General features: G+C 40.3%; 1 protein-coding gene across 12 annotated transcripts in view; it reads left to right on the forward strand.

Moving 5' to 3' along the window:
* Positions 1 to 21,773, forward strand: part of LOC110982055 (roundabout homolog 1-like) — a 219,460-nt gene that overhangs the window by 184,904 nt on the left and 12,783 nt on the right. For 9 of the 12 annotated variants that reach the window (XM_087141844.1, XM_087141847.1, XM_087141842.1 and 6 more), the window contains 14 exons: positions 349 to 476; positions 1,345 to 1,536; positions 2,262 to 2,411; positions 2,736 to 2,836; positions 5,797 to 6,010; positions 7,005 to 7,117; positions 7,915 to 8,143; positions 8,943 to 9,236; positions 12,505 to 12,723; positions 13,450 to 13,486; positions 15,756 to 15,976; positions 19,666 to 19,825; positions 20,868 to 21,172; positions 21,702 to 21,767. In XM_087141844.1, the coding sequence (XP_086997970.1) occupies positions 349 to 476; positions 1,345 to 1,536; positions 2,262 to 2,411; positions 2,736 to 2,836; positions 5,797 to 6,010; positions 7,005 to 7,117; positions 7,915 to 8,143; positions 8,943 to 9,236; positions 12,505 to 12,723; positions 13,450 to 13,486; positions 15,756 to 15,976; positions 19,666 to 19,825; positions 20,868 to 21,172; positions 21,702 to 21,767 (2,429 nt within the window). The remainder of the gene's footprint in view (positions 1 to 348; positions 477 to 1,344; positions 1,537 to 2,261; positions 2,412 to 2,735; positions 2,837 to 5,796; positions 6,011 to 7,004; positions 7,118 to 7,914; positions 8,144 to 8,942; positions 9,237 to 12,504; positions 12,724 to 13,449; positions 13,487 to 15,755; positions 15,977 to 19,665; positions 19,826 to 20,867; positions 21,173 to 21,701; positions 21,768 to 21,773) is intronic. The other 3 variants (XM_087141849.1, XM_087141852.1, XM_087141854.1) reach the window with 3 other exon arrangements.

Below are 21,773 nucleotides of genomic sequence, written 5' to 3' on the forward strand. Positions count from 1 at the left end.
TTGTGTGGATCCTGTGGCACTGCACTCTACACTGGCAAAACAGTAATGGTGGTATTTTGTAGAGATTGTCCCTTGCCAATAACATTGACTAATAAGTCCAACAAACTGCAGCATCTGTTGACCGCTGTTGTGTTCTATTACAAAAAATCATCTTAAAATATGGATGGCCCGACATTTCGATCCCAGCAGAATCTTTCTCACAGATTAAGGCAGATCAAATTTTCTCTATATTTTGAATAGAATTTACTCATTGACTTCAGCAGTTCCAATTACCAGGATGAATCTTGGTGTTGGGATAGAATTCTTGCATTCAGAGAACAACATCTGGCATGGCATTTTTGATTGCAGAATATCTGTCAGAGACTCGGGCACTTTGGAATTTCGTACACTTCACCTGTCTGATTCTGGACTCTACACATGTACTGTTTCCAATGAATGGGGCCAGACTAGCTGGTCAGCATCTCTGCAAGTTATTGGTGAGTTGTTCAGATTTCAAACAAAAAGACCAAGTACACTCACTTCACATTTCTATGTCAAAATTAGTCTAGTATTTAATGTCTCATTTAATGCCTCATTGACATTAAAAAGAAAGCAATGAAGAGGCACATTTCTAAATACCATATGTAGAATATGTTTAATTTCTTGAATGTTAGGGTCAGTTCATGTTCAATGTGAAAGCAAATTTGAAAGTGACTGTGACATGGTGATAAAGTGACTGCGCTGTCAAATTGCAATCCATTGCAACCATGACCATTTCCAAAGCCATCATTTTATCACTTTTGTATCAAGTATGACCTGCTCTTAACCCTCAGCTTTTTATTTGGCCTAGTATGTAGACAATGATATGTGTTACAGTGTTTTAGCATTTGAAGAGGAGATGAGGAGGATGTAGATGTATAATAAAACAGGGACATTGAGGAGGCTACAAAGACATGAAAAAAGGGTGTGGAGAATTTGTTAAATTCATCGTAAATTAAGAGTATGTGGTTCTTACCCACTACTCTGAAAACCCTGTGTGTGTTCTTAATTGACAAAGGACTAGTGAGACTAAATGTTAATCTCCAGTGAGACAGGGAAAAACATGGATGGTATCATGTTCAGTGTTAACATTGGGTTGATTTTAAGGGATAACTCACGAATTTCCTTTGACCAAACAAGATCAGTGGTAGTAATAAGTCATTGTTCTTGTTGACACTGGCCTTATACCATGATGAATTGTTATCTTGAAGTTCATTTAACTTAATATTTGTCTCTGAAATTTGTGTCCTGCCTTTGTTTTAATGGGGAGATAGTTTTTGCCACATTTTGCTTGACTGTTGTCTCACTGGTGGGTCTGTCTTACAGAAGAGGTGGATCTTGGCTCTGGTGTGTCTCTTCAGACAGCACCAAGCCTATCGTACTTACCCTCACCACCAGGACCCCTGTTGCCCAGCAACATCACTAGGAGAACCCTGACTTTGTCATGGCAACCACCAACTTCAGTTGCCCCTGTCACTCACTACCGGCTGGAATATTTCAACCAACATGGTACATCGGGTAAGAAAAATAAGTTCAATCCATTTGAAAATGATTACAAAATATTGATGAGGCAATACTCGTCCACTTGCGCAGGTTGCTTCTCTCTAAATTGGAAAGAATGAAATTAGGGACAAGACGTTTTAGAGTGAAAATCTCTCTGAATTTAGACTGAAAAAAGCTGAAAATAGCCCCTTCCAGTGGAAGCTTGAGTGAAATTTCAATCTTTTGGAGTGAAGAAATTTCACTCCAATTCGTCTGGTCCTTAATTTCAATCGGAGGGATTGAATTTTCACTCAAATAGCGTGAATTTTCACTCTTTCGAATTTAGAGAGTTCATTGATCTGTAGAATTCACAGGCACCTGAAATAGGAATATTTGATATGGGGTGCAAGCCCAGTACCCCTCAATTCTCAAACTGCAGTCACTTGATTAAGTCTTTATCTTCACTTTTAAGGTATTTGTGCTGCAATCTTCCAATCTCTTCTAAAATCTAGTACTGTTAAAAATCATGACACTTTTTTCAAGGGTATCAAATCCCGTGTAAACTAATTGAGAGTAGGTTATATGTGTCTGACTCCTACAAAAACCTCCAAATCCTGGAGGGTTTTATGGGATGTGGGAGGGTTTGGTTTACAGCCTTTCAGCCCACCTTTTGAATTTTACTATTTTGTTTCACAGTTTGTACTAGCTCTTAAAACCAACCAAAGTTTCTTTCCTAATACGTTCTTTTCATTTCGTGATAGGCTGGCAACTTCTGGCAGATCAGATTACAGAGGAGTGGTTCCTAGTCCAGCAGCTAAGACCAGGAACCACATACAGGTTCCTAGTCAGAGCAGTGAATGATCGAGGTATTGGACCACCTAGTCCCATCTCTCAACCAATCACAACCAGAGGTAGGAATGTTTCCTTAGTAATATCATTATTACAGCATCTCCACATATTTCCTGTGTAAGTTTTTTTTTAATACTCTCCAAATGAAGTATGAGAACTCCTAGTTCTGTGTCTGTTACCTTTGAAACATGTTTACAGAAGCAGCATTGACTTTACACCTCCTTGTTTGGGTCTGTTGTATCAGTGATCCACCACTGTCATGAGTGGATACTCATGACAGTGGTGGATCCAATTGAACTCTTGTGGCGATCATTATGATGTATCCATTAATCATGCCATTACAATATTACTTCTAAAGACGGCCTTTTTCAAATGCATTATTACAGATTCTGGTAGGAATTCTGTATCACTTCAGTTGGCAGAGGCTGGGGTGTCTATCAGAAATACATTGGTGCTTAGCAACACTGAGGTCAAGGTCAGCTGGCAGGTAGGTCACTGCAGACTGGATGTTTGTCCTTATGGAGCATATATTAAAGCAAATGACCTCCCTTAAACTTATTTTGTTTTTATTGTTGCTTTGTCCCATGAAAATAAAAGGTGAACCACTAATAAGTTTCCATAAAGAACTTGACAAGTGCTTGAAAAGCAAAATTTGCAGCAGTTTTAAAAGTTTTTTTTACTGAATTTAAATGATGTTTTGTGAGAGATTGTCTGCAGTATGTTAGTTTCGTGTTTCTGCATGAAGACCTTCAAGATCATGATGAATTGGGAGTGTGCACCATAAATGTGAAATGTGGCCTCCTGGTGGTGCACTCTGTTATGAATAGCCACCATCCTTGTACATGGAGTCTGCTTTGTATGCTTCACAAGTGTACATATCTTATTGGAATAGAGGCCCAGTGAAACGTGTCATTGGATAAATGTTGCTGTCAAAGGAAAGTTTCAACTATCAGTGACTTCACAGTGTGGTCCATCTATCCAATCTCTGAAAACCACAGGACATGAAAAGCCTAATTTATTAACAGTGAAGGGGTATCATTCGAACCCCTAAACCCTAGCAGCTGAAACCCATGGGAATACTAGATATTTACATCAAGTATTCTTCAGACCTTTAAAGCCCTGACTTTAAACACTGGACTTTTTTGGGGCAAACTTAATGAGACAATGGGTACTTTGCCCATTTTAAGTCCAGTGCGGACCAGTGTTGGAGGTCTCAAGACTTGGTCTCGGTCTCGAGACCGTCTCGAGACCTTTTTTTTGAGGTCTCTGTCTTGGTCTCGGCCTACAAGAGTCTCGGTCTCGGGAGGGTTGGTCTCGGTCTTGGTCTCGGATGCCGAGGTCTCGGGTCTCCCACCCGAGACTTGCCGAGACCATGACAGAAATGCAGAAAATGTGCGACGACAATTCACGCTCAGCCGCGGCAAAATCACGTACGCGGATCGTATGGTACATACTGCACACATACTGTATGTATACAGCAGTGCTGCTTGCAGCGCAAATTTACCTCCGAATGAGTCTAGTTCCGAACTGCACGCAATTCCGCATGTATGCTTGGAACATGTACGACATGGTATTCACAATAAAGAATGAAATCAAAGCTGGAATGGAGACTAATGCATATTCTCAGCCCGGAGCACTGGTACCCTGCGTGCAGTACCTCTTTGATTTCACTGGTACACATACGTCAGTTGTGTGTATGCATACATGTACATGTACACACTGTGCTATGCACATGACACGCCAGGCTGCAAGCACGCCACATATAGCATATTACATGTGGCTGGCCGACAGAACTCGTTCTCATGCCAATTGTATAAATAGAGGAGAGTGCATTCATCTTAATGACCCTTTTACACAGTTGATGAGTCAGGTACCATCTGGATAGTACAATTCTTTGTTAGAAACTTAAATTGTGGTCGTCTTTTGTCTTTCTTCACTCTTGTTCCAAACAAAGTGTCAGGAAAGTATTCTTACGGTAGAATGTTTACACATCAGTGAGGAAACTTGGATTGGTAAAATCCTGATTTTTATATAGGCTACATGTACATGTACTTTTAATAGGGAACTGCCCATGATGTTGTGTGACCCTACGAACCTGTCCATTGATCATTACAGAGTATAACTCATAAACTGAACTCATGCACACCTTTTGGCATAGTCCGTGCAACTCAGACCCCACGTTTTGCCTTTTTAAACATTTGGACATGGACTGCCCACGTTAATTTTTCTATACATATGGAACACAAAAACTCTGTACATGTACATGGTTTAATATACAATTATGCCGTATACTCTATACAAAATTCTATATCATCGGCAGTCCATGCCTTCATGGTCAAAAATAACTGTGTGCTGTTTTTCCCCAGAGTTCAAATAAAACTCTTTCATGGAATATGGAATATGTTGTGTGCTTTACATGTAAAATCTGCACTTAATTTTGCTGTTTAATGCCAATTGTCCACCACATTTACCATTAATGAAGTACATGTAGGCCTATATATTGTATATGTTGTGCAAGGTCTCGGTCTCGGTCATCTTGGTCTCGGTCTCAAACTGCAAAAGTCTCGGTCTCGAAGGTCTGGTCTCGGTCTTGAAAGAGCTGGTCTCGGTCTTGGTCTCGGTCTCGAATGCCTTGGTCTCGGTCTCGGACATAAAGGTCTCGACTACAACACTGGTGCAGACGTCCCAGGAAGACTTCCTCTTGGTTACTTTTCCCGAGCCACACAGGAATTTTTACCAGTAATTTCTGGCCAGGAAGAATTCCCGAGACACTTTTCCGACAACAGAAAGTCCAGCGCGGACAGTGCGAGTCGGTAAAAGTGGCTCAGGAAAGAGTACATCCGGTTTACTGGCAAGGTCAGGCTCACACAAACCCCCGTGCATGTGCGTTACAAGTGTCCATGTGACGTACATACACGAACACACCGCAAAGCTTAATTCTGGTTGCTGTGCAGTGATTTCGTGTTCTTGAGTCTCTGGAATGAAGGCAGATATTTTTATTGAAACATTACAAAGTTTGTAAAAGGTGCACGCGTGCTTGGGTTAAAGGGTGAACACGAAAGGTCACGCAAAGCGCCCTCATGTGCCATTATAGTGACAGCTTGGGTACTTTTCCCACGCGTCTCGGTAAAAATACCCGCGTCGAAAGTCCAAGTGCAGACGGTGGTAAAATTTGCCCTTTTTCATTTTTCCATCGGCTCGGTAAAATCCTCAAAAAATAAAGTTCAGTGCGGACAGGGCTTAAGTTTACCCTTACAGTCTTAATCCTTCAACTGTAGGAGGATTGATATAATATACTTGAAGTGGTGAATCCAGTTTTTCTTACTGGAAGTGAGCAGTTCATGACCATAACACACAAACATCCAGGCAAAGGTTGCATACCATCTGGAATAACTTTCTGTACGCCTTAACTTACTCACATCATTTACCATGATGAATGTTTTACAGGTTGAGCAGTTTGCTGATCTGATTGAGGGTTATTATCTCAAGTATTGGCTGAGTGCTAATCCCACCGGTGAAGTAGAACAGGAAGTAGTCATTGGTGCTACCAGCAAGAAATTAGTGGGTCTAGAGCCAGACACACGCTACAGTGTATCTGTTCAGCCATTTGTTGGGAATATAAGGGGACCAGACTCCCCAACTGCTTCATTCACTACCACATGTAAGTCTAGCTTTCCCTGATATTAGTGGCTATAGCTACAGCTTTTGACATTGTTGCCATACAGTCCAGAACTATATGCACATATGTAGACAACAATTCTGTGTTCTGATTTAATTACTGAATAATCCAGCACTAGTAGTTGCATGACAGCTGCAAAACAACTGTTTTATTCAGATTTCTATTTCCTTTGTACCCTTTACACAGCTGGTAGCTTCAAAAGAGCTGAACTTGGTTAAACCGGCAGATGCTTTTTTCAAAATCCATTGAAATTCCAGAATGGGATGCACATTCCCGTCTTCTAGGAGATCTGTGGATTCGAATTCCTCTAATAATCTCAAAAATGAGAGAATATAAGGAGAAAATGTAGCAGAAGTTTGTTAAACTACTTTCCTGACAGGAAACTTCCCCTCTTTAGCCAGGTGTGGATCCATCCATGCTGTCATGGGGTGTATCTCATACAGTTGCAAATTGGTTGCACAAACTCTGCACCAATCACACACAGGACCAGTGCACTTGTCATGTGTCACTTCATGGCTCTTTTTAAGGAAGTGCATATTGCCACCTACGTGTACAATTCCTGCAGGAAATTAATAACATTGTAAAAAAGAAGTCAACGTAGAAGGCAGCAATATTCCATCAGTACATTGTTTTGAGGTGTTGGGCATAATTCTACTGTTGTTTTTTGTCTTTGGAGAAGATGAGTATACAGTGTCATGGTTGCTGAAGTATCGTTGTACATGTACATGGGAACTCATGTCAGAGTCAAAATTCTAAACTTACTTGCAGAGAAGTTGGACAGATATTATTTGGCTAATCTGAGGTGAAGTTAAAACATGAATGGCAGTATGGAAAAGTCTTCTTCGTATTTGGTGATAAAGTTGTAAACCATTTATATCCCTTGCTGTTGAGGCCTTTGACTTGAGTGCAAATATTGAAATGATTTTGGCTATTGCATAGCAATTGGTAAGTGATATATTTTCTTTTTCTGTGATAGATGTTACTGTCCGACCTGGTTATAATGTTCTGCAGAACAAGCTAGATTCATGTGGTATCAGCATACAGAATGTAGAGACTATTGACTCAACAACTCTCAAAGTCATATGGCAGGTATGTTTGAAATCGAATGCTTGTTTTTAATTTGATATGCGACAGATAGGCATTGATCCAAAGGTGCTGCTAAATGGTCATGCATCGCTGCCCAGGGCATTCTCATGTTGAGAGGACAGTTTCTTTCATTTGGACAGTTGAAATGGAGTTGTGGTCCTCGGACACATATGTTTCAGTGTGTAGTCCCCACAACTATGAAACAAGTATGTGCTAACCTCACATACACTAAGTGTGGACCTGTGAACAAAAGTGGTCCACATAAACGCAGGTTGTGTAGACCAAAGATCGTATAGTGCCACAAAGCTATCTTTGGTGTAAACCTTGTGTGGACGAAGCTAGGTCCACACAACGTTACCCCCTATACTGGAATACAGTTTTAGTTGCATGTTTTGGACATGGTAATCTGTTGCAAAAGAAAAAAGAATCGTCAAGAAACAAACAAAATTTCCGCTCTAAAAAGAGTTCTTAGTGCAAGAAAAATGGTATATTCACCAAATTTTCTGAACTACAGGGAAAGAAAGAAAGGAAAATTCACACTAGATATGTAACATAAAATTCAAGATGAAACATAGAGTTGAAATTTTAAAATCTATCGTAGATGCATTGTCTGGCATTTTAAAAACAAATTCAAGATCTTGTTACAGTATGTGACATTGCCAGTAGCTGACTGTCAAATTGCCAGTAGCTGACTGTCAAATTGCCAGTAGCTGACTTTCAAATTACCAGTAGCTGACTGTTAATACTTCTTCCCATTTTTTTGTATGCATTTTAACGATGGTTTGTACTTTGTCCAATAGGTCACCAGACACAGCGCTTACATTGAAAGCTTCTCCATCACAATCCGGTCTGTAGACAGAATTTGGTCACATACCTTCACTATAGAGAATGAAGATAATGGACGAGAACAAATGAAAACTCTGAAAAATCTGACACCATGGACAAAGTATGCCATCACTGTCACACCGGTCAATAGTCCATTTGTGGGAAGGGAGAGCCAAGAATTCATTGCCAAGACTGGCCCTGGTGGTAAGTTCAACTCAATCACATTTTTTGAGGGTAGTGGAAATTTACACAAGGTCCAAACCTATCAGATCCCCTGAAGGATATCAGAACTTTTAGGAGAAGTTTGCAGCACTGAGGGCATGGCCCAGCCATTGTGGATTTGCTTCGTGGTGGGAGAGAGAGAAATGACTGTTGGCTACTCACAAGGGATTGGATACTGAGCCATATGTGCATGATCCAGTGTGTGGACACACTGTATCCCAAACACGGGCTTTTGTTAGTAGTCACTGATACTATGAGCCTTTCTTGCACTAAGTCCGTTGTTATAAAACCTGATGCATTGCAGAGGTTTATATTCAAGATGTATGCCAGTGTGTCCTAGCCTCATGATATGGTTGCTTGTCAATAGTTTGCACTTTCAATCTGTTTCAGGACACGTGTCACTCAATCAAATTTCTAGCTTGAATTTTGGTAAAAGTCATCGTCATGTGACCACAAAGATGAAGGTTCAAAACAATGTTACATTGTTATTGTTTTAAAACAGTATGGGGTGCAGGTGACTGAGGGATTCGAATCCAGCTGCTAACCATATGTTGTAGCTTTGGACAAGCCCAGCAACCTGTGATGGACTGGCATACCATACAAGGAATAGACAAATTTTTAGTTGTTTCGTTCCATGGAAACCAAAGATAAAAATTGACTTGATGAGCCAAATGCATCATTGGGAACAAACATCCTTTTTTAACAGTAAAGAACCCTGTAGTTAATGCATTTGTTTTCCATCTTCTTTGAATGTGTTAATATATTTTTTGTACTCACACAGCTCCACGTGAAGCACCAAGAAATGTCAATGGCAGCAGCAATGGCTCCACAGCTATTCTCATTACTTGGCAACCTCCCCCAGCCTCTCAGATTCCTGGTATCCTGGCAGGTTACAGTGTGTATGTTCTCGGCAACCACTCTTCCCAACATAAGCAAGTGGTTGTCAGTAATGACACCTTGAGTGAGATGGTGACGGGACTGAATCCTGGCAAGGTGTACACTGTCTTTATTGTAGCCTTTACCAGCGAAGGCCCTGGACCCAATAGTACAGCTGTCAGTGTATACATTCCACCAGGTGAGGCACTTCAGGGAAAAACACGCAAAAGTAACATACAAATAGTCAATGTTTATAGGGGCAGTGGTAGTGTAGTGAACTGACTCAACAGAGTTTGGGTTCAGGGTACATAATTTTGTGAAAAGTTTATTCAATTACAGTCTTGACATGGTGGCCAACATTCCACAAGTCTGTACGATCCCCGCGAAAACCCTTGCACAAAGTAAACACTTGTTTATAATCTCTCCACCAACATTGTAACATTGTTCAACATTGTGGAAAATTCTATGCAAACCCCCTATACAATTACAAATTGGCTCCTTGACACCCTTACATTAAAAAAAAACTTCATTACCATGGTTAGTTCCCAAAAGAGACTCCAATAATAGTTAAGAATGGCCTATTTTCCATACGGATAACTCCCCAAATAAACTCGCATAAAAAAAAATGGTAAAAGTGAAACAGCGCCCTCTGCTGAAAGAAAAAATAGTGATATTAAATTATGGATACTTGTACCACCACAGTAGGAATAATTTCATGAGGTGACGGATGAAATGTTGATCATTTTGTTAGTCACTGAATGAAAGTACAGTAAAATCTCGATAAGTCGAAGCTCAGGGGAATGGACGAAAAGTTTGAGTTATCCGACGTTCGAGTTATCAAAAGTTACACGCTTCAGTGCACATGCAACCTTATTGGCTTACGGCAGTTGGCCTGCAAGCTGAGTCGCACACGAAGTGGATTTTAGGCTATCCCTACTGTGCAAGTTTTCCTCAATTATCATCATTAAGCATGTTTTTATGTGGTACATTAATAAACAATAAACCAATTAAGTTATGTACCGGTACCTGTGTCTACGTTTTGAGAATTCATTCATTTGCTTTGCGTGATCGGGCTGTTACTGCATAACGCAGTGCATGGGCCACTTGGTCAGGGTTTCTGTGCTGGGTCACGTGATACATGTACAAAGCGCTTGAGGGCGTATCATTCGTGCCTGATTTAGGCTGCATCTGAATCTCTTTTCTAGAGCTAGGTCTTGGTTTTCACTCCATTTGAAATGCATGGAGATGCGCAGACAAAAGACGTAGCCGTAGCTCTGGAAGCCTGTTTTGGACACGGCCTTTACGGTTGCGGTTGATGCCCACCCAGTGCTTGTCAACGTGACAATAGCAGCCTGTGTGAACATGCTCAGCTCATCAAAGAAAAGTTGTGCGTGTGACAGTAATGACTCATAAATGAAGGCAAACATTCTTTCATCACATTTTATTTATCATTCTTCAGTGTTTTTTTTTTAATTGGCCTGCCAAAACTTCGAGATAAGCGGCTTTAGTGGTATTGACGTTTCGAGTTACAGATAGTTTATTGTACATAAAGGCCTATTCTTTTGTCGGGAATACAGAAAGACGTCGAGGTAAACAGAGTTTCGACTTAACGAGCTTCGACTTATCGAGATTTTACTGTATTCTTACTGTTGCACAAATGTGAAACATTCATTTTGTACAACACCTCCATAAATCCTCTTCTGTTAGGAGAGCAGACAGTCCTTGCATATGAACACTGGTCGTTTTTCAAAACTGATTTGACAGAAGTGCCACTCACTGCTATAAAGTACCCAGCAGTGTTAAAGTCATTTCTATCTCTACACTATAATCCTCTTTTTTCTTGGCATGGAATTTATGAAAATGGAGCTGGAATCAGTCAAGTGAAATGAAGTTTTATTCAGTGGGTGCAGTGGTATAGAACAAATAATTCAATGACAATTGATTAATGATTAAAGGAGGTATTGTATAATACTGTTTGACTTGCACTGTGTAATTAAAGTGCAGGACTCATGACAGACATTATACATTGCAACCAAAGTTGTGTACCTCTTGCAACCAAAGTACCACTCTTCTGCAACTGAAATAATATACCCATACCCAATAATGTACTTTATGAACAAGAATCTATTACTACCTTGGCATCACGTTTGCCTGCGTATAACATTCTTCTTCAGCCCATAGGGTGTCATGACTTGATAAAGTGCATGTACATGTTTAACCACTTGCTGCCAGGGAACCCTGTTTCGAGCACCATGGGTGCCCGAAATGGGACAAAAGAACTGGTCCGTGTAACAAAAGACGATACTCAGAACAAAAGACCTGCTGCCAAAAATTCCCATTAGTTTTTGGTTTGCATTTTTCGAAGGTAATCCGTCACTGTTTTTACAAAGTATATCAATGTTTTGGGCATAGTGTGCCCGAGGGTTAGCACCTTGGACAAAGGTGCCAGGGGCCCCATTAATATGCGACACAGCACCGCTGCTCGCTAATCCAGCCATGTTTGAAAAGGTACCACTCACATTCACTGGGGACAAAGGAATTACACAACTCCTCAGAATTCTGGGCTCTCTGGGCGGCAGGCCTGGCTGAAATATTCAGGAGTCTCTGATGGGAACCTGTCAGCTTAGAGCAGCCACTAAACTGTCATTCGTGTGGGTCCATTAAATGAAATGATGAATTTTTGAAGAATTTTGAAAACTGAAAAATTTGCCTGTATGTTTGCACTGTATTTTTAAAAGCAGCCGGCAGCAAGTGGTTTAAGGATGCACATGGGAAGGCATTGCTACTTCAGTCATGATGTCTCTTTCCGCCAGTCTATACCCACTACAACCTTCGCATTTGTAGAAATACACATGAACATACCGTGCACATGTCAGTCATTTTTGAAAAAACAGTGACTCAACATAATAAAATAAGGCTTGTTAGTCGCCAGAACAACTTTTGAGGAAAGGCCTTCTAAAGGAATCTTGTACCATGAAAAGTAATGGGAACCTTCAGCACTTTTCTTTAATATATTGATCATTTTCATCTGGATGTCAGTGCCAAACTGAGAGGAGCTCAACTTGCTCTTCTTTGTGTGAACTTAAAGAAGATTACCATAAAGATGGCCTTGATGCCCATTATGTGGGGGGATGTGGCCACTTACTAAACATCCATTTCAGTGAACGTTTATCTTTGCTAATGATCCACTTTTAGTGACTCAGAGCCAGCTCCACATTCACAAATATTTTCAACGCTGGTAAACATTTGTGTCATTATGCACGAGTGAAATATTCCTCTCGGAGTTTCTCAAGCCTTCCATATTGCATAAATGTCTGAATTACACATCAAGAATGGGACTCTGTCCTGTGTGATTATACAGATGAATCAAATTTCAGCCATGTTTCCGGCTTCCATTGTGTGAACCATTGAGATGAGTTATTATGTGTTGACTTTCCTTACAATCTTACTGACGACTGGTTCTGGAGATGGCGATGATGTTTTGGGTGGTACCATCAGCATGGTCTTACTGACGACTGGTTCTGGAGATGGCGATGATGACTTGGGTGGAACCATCAGCATGGTGGTATCACAGCCATGGTTCATCAGCACCTTAGTTGGTATTATGCTGGTCACCATCTTTCTGATTCTTGTCTGGGTATGGAGACGACAACGCAAACAGAAGCAATCAGCAGCTATGACTAAAGGTGAGATTGTGATATCAGGGGCTTTTGAGCTGCATGTACAAGTTTCATGCTCATTAAGGTTTTGGATAGCACGTCCCCCAACATTTATGTGGCCAAACCGAAGCAAAACCCATTTGACCTATTTTTAAATTTTATTTTTAACTCTGAACTTGGAAAAGGTTGCAGTGGCAGTGTCAGAAGAAATAAAACAATGACATGAGGTGCCACATGGCCAGAAAACTAGCGCTGTCTCCAAAATGTTTTTCTGTGTTTAGTTTGGCCATTGCTAAATAAGTCATTGAGACAGAGCATTCACTGACTTAGATTTAGAAGTTGATTTTTGGTGTTTTCCCCTTCCTTTTGAAAAATCTGGCCTGAAATCTCAGTATACATGTACATGTAAAAAGGCAATGTAACTGCAGCAGTTTATATTCTTCTTGTACATTGATTGAAGAATGATGAAGAATGATGGATTAAAAGTGCTTCATGCACTTAACCTTTAACACTTGCGGAGTGTTAGAAGATAAAGTGCATGAGAACTCATCTATCTAGCTGTTGTGAGCAACCTTATCTACCTTAACTCATGCTAACCTGAAAACACCAGCTCAGAATGTTTTCTCTGGATAAAAACTAGGATGAGTCCTATTCCTCTGAGATACCTTGTTCCAGTTATTTAATATGAATTGATATTGTACATGCACATGGAACCTTACCAAATGACGTTCTTTCAATTTTTTTTCTACACAGCTGCTATTGGGAAAGACACAGGTGTCTTGCGGAATGTGTGAGTATCAATGTTAATATGTGGTGTGAGCATCAGAGGAGTTCGCATGTAATGCTCAGCATTCATTACAAACTGAAGCTGGGTGGAGAAATTTGTGGGTAGAGACTTACGTTTGACCACTCAACAGCTGACCAGTGAACACAACCGATGGTTCAACAGTTTTGTACAAATAAAAGTTTAACCACTTGCAGCTGAGGAACCCCGTTTCAAGCATCATGGGTTTATACGCAGAGCCAGGGTGCCCGAAATGGGACAAAAGAGCTGGTCTGTGTAACAAAAGACCGTACTCGGAACAAAAAACCTGCTGCTGGGAATTGCCATCATTTTTCGGCTTGCGTTATTTGAAGGTAATCTGTCACTCTTTTAAACAGTATACCACTGTTTTGGGCACAGCACGCCCGCGAATTAGCACCTTTGACAAAAGTGCTCCGGGGCAGTGCTGTGATGAGCAACACAGCACCGCTGCTAGGTAATCCAGCCATGTTTTAAAAGACGCCATTCGCATTCGCTGGGAACAAAGGAAATTATGCAACACCTCACAATTCACAGCTCTCTTTATAGAGTGGCAGGCCTGGCTGAAATATTCAGGAGTCAATGAAGACTACCTATCAGCTTACAGTATAAAGAGTCATTCGTGTGGGTGTAAACATCCGTTACGTGACATGATGAATTTTTGAAGAATTTTGAAAACTGAAAATTTTGAAAATCACCCGTATGTGTGCACTGCATTTTTAAAAGCACCCGGCAGCAGGCCTGTTGCCTAACCAGAGACTTGGGGGGCGGGTTCGTCAAACCCAAAAGTGAAACTGTGGGCACTGTGAACACATATTTTTATACAAAGGCCTATCTTAATGTGTTTTGGAACACAACATCAACAAGTTCCATGTTTGTCAGGAACTGAAGGATGCTTGTAAGACTTGTAAAGGCCCCCTATTTTAGTTTTTAAGTTCATAGCATATCGTAAATTGGCCTGGTATATGAATTTGCTCTTCACCCAGCAAGTTTATGATATGAATATTTATGATATGAATGATATAAACATTGTTATTTTAAACATCTCAGAAAATTCCACACAAAAATTAAGAAGTTCAAAAATATGATAAATTGTAGTACATCATCGTGACCTCCACTCACCTAACTAGAAATTGTAAAAAACAAATTGTTGGGCGCGTTTCATTTTGCACTTTGGGTAAAAATCGGAAAATAGGACCAAAATAAAATTTGTATCCAGCTTTATAGTCTTGGCTAATATTAGAGTGATGTCTTGTACATGTTTGGCACCAACTTTGTACAGGGGTCGAAATTAACGGTGGTCCGGTGGTCCGAGGCCAGTGAAAAATCATCAGGACCACCAGATCCACCAAACCCGATCGTCCGGCGGGTCAGTGCAAATGAATGGTATTAGTAAATAAATTCCCTGTCGCACTGTTTTTTAATTCTCTCGAAACTACGTGGCTTATAGTCACTATACTTGCCATTGCTGAAAATAGTTTCCCAGTTGGTAACAGTACACAGTGCACGTAATGTATACACGGAGATTTCTCTAACCACGAACGTACAGTTGCCCAATATGTACTGTACATGTACACCAAGCATGCAAAAGAAGGTGCATGTACTGTATCCGCACGCGGTCTATCGATCGATCACGCATACATCGTTCATGTTCGTATGGCTGTAGTGTAACCAGCCCGAACTGGTACCTCTGTGTCATTTCAAACGATAACAAGAAGGACCAATCCGTGGCCATACTGTGCCGCGCTAAATGGTTTCGCTTATTTTTTATGACACGTTGAAACCCCTTTTCTCAATTTTTTGATATAAATACATGAACTTCAATTCATCGTGTGAGGGAAGCAATAGAAACATGTCTTTCGACTGAAATTAGATGACTGTAGTTGGAAGGGTTGATCAGTTAATTGGTTTTGAGCAAGCAATACAAACAACCACAATTAAAAGGAAAATGTCAGGAAGAAATAGGTTGCAGTTTTACACCACCGTTTGATAGTACCAAGGACCACCAAATTTTCAGCAGGACCAGTAGGATTCTCTAAATGATGGTCCTGGTGACCAGCATGAAATTCAAGTTAATATCGACCCCTGTTGTAAAATCTGTACTTCCTGTTTTCATGGGAAAGTCCATTTTTAGCACAGCATCCTGAAAAATTCACATTGATTGACCATGGATAACATAGCATTAAGATTTTGAATTATCATCTTCATGAGTCTGCAAGGCAGTATTTTCAAATTGTGTACACTTCCTATTTTGCAGTGGCGGTGTGGGTGCCGGCAACACAGGGACCTATCCAAGTACCAACCAGGCTTGGGCTGAGACACAGTCATGGCTACATACAGCTTCTAGGGATGGACAGGGTAACCACGGCTGCATGACACCATGCTGTAATGCCAATAGCTCACTCAGCGATACACTGGAAAAAAGCAGCTACTTTTACCCTAACTGGGGCACTGGTGCAAGCTGGTTCCATGCTAACGGTGCGCTCACTTCATGTAATATTCACTAATCACTCCCCCACTTCACCCTCCCACCCTACTCTGCTTACTCATGGCTCGTCTGCTTCTCCTTTCAAACTTTCTCAAAGCAAATTTAAAAAGCCACAAATTGGTAGGTCTGTAATCTTCTTTTAAAAAACTTCATTTTTAACCTCACTCCATCATCAATCATCAAATTAAAAAGAATAATTGGAATATACACATGGCTGTATCGCTTTGTCCTAAACCAATTCCGCCAAGATTATTACTGACCCATCATTTGTGGCTACTTTTGAATTTGTTTCTTAGCAGTGTTATTGCTTACCAATACCATTGTCTCCTCTCATATGGCAGTAAATTCTTGTAAACTCAGTCAGATAACTCAAAACTCTGTTTATCTCAAAATTACACTTTCCGTCCAAAGAATGGGATATTGAGTATCTCAACATGAAATAGTTGCATGTGAGTTAAAACAGATTGCTAAACGTTAACAGATTGCGAAGCATTAACATAAGTCACCATCCCAAATGCACTTTCTCTTTTTATTGGAATATGTGTGTAAAGTATAAGTCCCAGTATCTAGCTCATAATGGCAATCCTTCTGGCCCTTGAGTGAGCCTGATCCCTACCACGCACCCAGTAGACTTTATTTGCAAGGAAGCCATAGTTGATAATGTTCCCTGAATCTATCTTATTCGATATAATCTGAAAAATAGAGTGGTTCCATGCCACACTTCCATTTTTGAAAGTGCTGTACAAACATTTAGATATAAAAACCATGTATTTTAAATTATTTGTCATCCTCAGTGAAATTATCTGTAATGCATTTTTGCAGGGTTTTCACTTTTACTCTTAGGTTTTCAAAATAAGAAAGTTAACCTTGCTTTCAATTCGATATGGCCGAATTGTGAATAAAGTCCGTTGTACACCTTGTATCTGCAGAGCAATCATTGGCTCTTGCTGTGGCCATGTGACCATCTTGAAACCCTTGCACATAGTTTCCCAGTCAGCCTAATAACTATTAGTGGCCCAGTGGCATATTGGGTGGTGATTAGACTATGTAATGGTGCAAAATGACAAGAAATTACAAGATTTCACTGCTTTATTGCACAGTTTGCAGTTGTGAGATACAATGAAATATCTAAGAATGATATTTTTATAATGAAACAATCTTTAATGTGTCTATTTGGATGGTCCAGCGAGGCAGTTCAAATTATGTTGGAATCACTGTTGATGATGTATACATCAGACTTGATCGTTGAAAAAAATCTGGAACTTTGCTCAACTGAAATGCCAGATATTACAATGTTTTATCCATTCATCCAAGATTTGACCTAAGAGTTTACTGTCAATCAAATACAACAACACACATGTAGCTTTTGATTGCATGGTGTCTATTATATTAAACTTGCTTAATTAATACTGCATGGCCTGGTTGTGCTTTAACGCTGTACCTGCTGTTGGGTAGTCCCTGTAACAAGCCCTAGACTGTTCAAATTCAAAAAGCTAGAGCTATCAACTAAATGTGATATTCTCTCATTGCTTAACTTTCTCAATGGAGAAAGGACAAACAGTTGGAGAAAGTGACGATGCTATCCTAATGGTCATGACACGTGAACTAAAATTTTAAAAAAGCACTTCTGGTTCTTATTAGAAATTTGTTCAAGAACGGAAGTCTTCATCAGACTTTTGAGGTAGCAGGGCGACATCTGCCATTACACAATCAGATGTCCTCCATATACTTGTCAGAGTCCATCTGCATTTTGTTTTTTATGTGGTTTGTTACATGGAGTATCTTAAAGCCTTCCACATTTGTGCACCACATTTGTACTGCTTGTAATGTGGCTTCCAAGTAGCAGTAGCATCGCTATAACACCTCACCCAATAATTCTTTCACCAATAACTGCATACTGTGAAAACTGCTTCACAGGGGGGTAGGAGGCCAAAAAGAATTGGTGCAGGCTTATATTTGCCAACTAAACACCATAAACACTGGCTGTTGGGAGTCCTACTGAACACCACAAACACTGGCTGTTGGGAGTCCAACTAAACACCATAAACACTGGCTATTGGGAGTGCAACTAAACACCACAAACACTGACTACTGGGAGTGCAACTAAACACCATGATCACTGGCTGTTGGGAGTGCAACTAAACACCATAAAATTGGCAGTTGGGAGTGCAACTAAACACCATAAAACTGGCTGTTGGGAGTCCAACTAAACACCATAAACACTGGCTATTGGGAGTGCAACTAAACACCACAAACACTGACTACTGGGAGTGCAACTAAACACCATGACCACTGGCTGTTGGGAGTGCAACTAAACACCATAAAACTGGCTGTTGGGAGTCCAACTAAACACCATAAACACTGGCTATTGGGAGTGCAACTAAACACCACAAACACTGACTACTGGGAGTGCAACTAAACACCATGAACACTGGCTGTTGGGAGTGCAACTAAACACCATAAAACTGGCTGTTGGGAGTCCAACTAAACACCATGAACACTGGTTGTTGGGAGTCCAACGAAACACCATGAACACTGGTTGTTAGGAGTCCAACTAAACACTGGCTGTTGAGAGTCCAACTAAACACCTTAAAACTGGTTGTTCGGAATGCAACTTAACACATAAACACTGGCTGTCGGGAGCCAATTCAACTTTTGTATGATATTTCCTATCATTACTTTTTATTTTGCTTCTCTGGGGCTCCACAGTGTAGTGATAATTGCTGTAGCAACTGGCTATACAGCCAGCCAGTCCTGTACTTACTTCTACACATGGTTAGACACTGAGTTTATACAGAAGCAATATGAACCATTGAAACACAAGTTTCATACAAAGTCATCTAAGCTTAAAGGTTTAACCCATCAGCTGCCCCTACAAATGTCCAATGCCAGAATGTATTGTCACCATACACTGTTAAATGGCCCCATTGACCTGAAATATGTACATCTTTAACTGACCTCTTTAATCTTGGCTCCTGCAATCTGGAACCACTACTAGTATGTACATGTAATTGTTGAGCACAGTTGTATACCTATGGATGGCATATTTCATGGTTAGGTAGTGCATGTTTAGATTTGTACCTTGCTTGTGTGTGCTTGACAATAATGACAGAACCAAAAGCAAAAGATGAATGCCTTTGGGTGAACAACTATGACTTTTGATTGTGCCTCATATTGACATGTAAAGCAAGTCACCATCAGTGGTCTAGCTCTACAATTAGTGAACTGATAATTATTATCAATAACTTTTTAATGTGAAGCCAGCAAACTAATATGAGATACCAGGCATGCATGTTAGTTACTCGTGTCTAGCTGTGGTAATGTGTCATAATGAGGTTTGAGTTGGAAGTAATTTCACAGGTTTGCTGTTGAACGATTGAACGTCTGGAAAAAAAAATCCTGCAGTTGACATCACACAAATGAAAATGCATTAGGAACCAACTAAATACATTCCTTCATTCTCAACATAGGCGCTCAATTTAAATCAGGCATGTCCTAAAATTGTCTAGACTATGGAGTTCTGACAAAAAAGAAATATTAAGTGTACATGTTAAGTTTCCTGCATTGTTGCTGCCTAGCCATATTGACCCCTTGATGTCATGCTGAATTTTTAACATTATCCCATTTACTTCACAGTACTCGTCAGCTAATATGAAGTTGATTTTTTCACCCTGAATAGATACTGAGGTTTGCAAGCAGGCTATGATGATTGGTGATTGTCAAGGGGAGAGTAAGGAAGGAACCATGCCACAGCATGTAGACAGCCAACGTAGCAGTAACTTTGATACTTCAACTCCTACTCTATCTACCTTCCAAGGCTCCATCCCTAAACAAGCAGGGTATGCCTAGTCATTGATATTCTGACTATAATTTGACGGTGCTGCTAAACAAAAAAATTTACTACTCATAAAATTTTCCCCTTAACTGTGACAGCTTGGCAACCAACAAGAGTCTCTCAATGTGTGTCATTCATGAGTAGTCTTTTGCTGATTCATGGTTAGGGTATCAATGCTGAGAATTAGAAGTAGCAGTGACTTGAAATTTGGCCTAAGACTGTGAATATTGTCAGATATTTGGCCTAAGACTGTGAATATTGTCAGATATTTGGCCTTAGACTGTGAATATTGTCAGTTGTTTGCCCTAAGACTGTGAATATTGTCAGATATTTAGCCTAAGACTGAATATTGTCACATATTTAGCCTTAGACTGTGAATATTGTCAGTTGTTTGGCCTTAGACTGTGAATATTGTCAGATATTTTGCCTTAGACTGTGAATATTGTCACATATTTGGTAACTGGCTGCTGGGAATGATTTCACTAAGTAAACAATGGATTTAACACATCACAACTTCGTGATAACATCTTTGTAGATTCTCAAAATACCAATAAGAGCATGCTTCCAAACTGTGATTGTGCTGTAGGTGGTTGATTGGTCCACATTGAACTAACAACAACAAATTAACTAACAAATTATGACTGACATAGTGTGGCACTTATATGAAATTGAGTGTGCCAAATTTAAAGAGCTAGACAGTCGCAAGCAGTGAAAATTTTTGAGCAAAATTTGCTGACCAGTCTCAATGTCTTGCATCATACAGAGTCTTATGACTGGTTTTAGTAGACTTCAACTGAGCACATAACCTGATTTAACAGTATTTTATGCTGTATTCACCTCGATAAAACTGGGCCCTGAGGCATTCTGCACCTTTCGATTCCCATGCAAAGGGCAATGTGCTGTTCTAAATAAAGTAAACCAGAAAGTATTCTGGAGTCACTTTCTAGATGCCAAAACTGTTTTTTTCTTTTTATCATCAACTGATCAGCGGATAGTTGTATGATGTATGCAGTTAGTATAACGTTCATAATTTGATTTTCTTTCAGAAGCCCTGAGTATGCAGTGGTCGAGAGTGAGTTACACACACCTTGTTGCCAGGGCAGCTATCCTAGGACTCCACACCTGTTATGCATCCATGACACAGAGCCTTACGCCTCGGCTACCTTGGTCCTACCTCCCAATGTCAGGGAGTATGCTGCTAGGAGGCAAAAGTGTAGTGACAGCAGCTCCAACTCCGGCTCAGGTTCCACCACACGGCCACCTGGTGTGCGCAAGACCAGCCGGTCTGGAGCTGACAATGCTGCCTATAGTAGCAGCGGGGGATCAGGACTGCCAGCCTTACCAATGAGAGGTCAATATATCCCTGACCAAATTTAGATGTTTGGAAGATGTAATGTAGTACCTCAGATAAGGGCATTCCACTTGTTTTGAAAGATGTAGCTAGAAATGTTCTCAGATAGTGTGGATTGGTGAGATAATGACAATCACAGGTTGCTCATACAATGTGAAGTCAGCACTGAAGTTGCATGAACGATGAATGATTTGGGATTGACTGTGTCCCCAAACAATAAGGATTGTAGTGTACTACTGACTGATTCACTGAACAGCTCACACATTTTACTCAGATGAGAATGCCATCTGTGCTGAAAGTTAGTGACTGCACTGAAGTTAGTCTGAAACATGCATATTAAATGGCCCACATTCCAGACATCTCAGAAAAAAGAAGGCATTTTTACTTCCGTGTGTGACTCCTCAAAATAGAGGTTTGAGCTCATGGTTTGTAAATGGCTAAGATCTGACCTATCTCACCCAGTGAACTCTTTGTAAAGAGACTGATTTAGTTCATCATCTCATAGGTAATTTGTGGTTCCTTTCTCTAGATGGCAGCTTGCCAAGTGCATCTGAGTGCCATAGTTTACCAAGTGATTCTGGAACAAGTTCAGTAGGTGAGT

The sequence above is a fragment of the Acanthaster planci genome, linkage group LG10 (genome assembly GCF_054643075.1).
Source record: "Acanthaster planci isolate LZ-2023a linkage group LG10, COTS_SCS, whole genome shotgun sequence".
Classification (NCBI taxonomy): domain Eukaryota; kingdom Metazoa; phylum Echinodermata; class Asteroidea; order Valvatida; family Acanthasteridae; genus Acanthaster; species Acanthaster planci.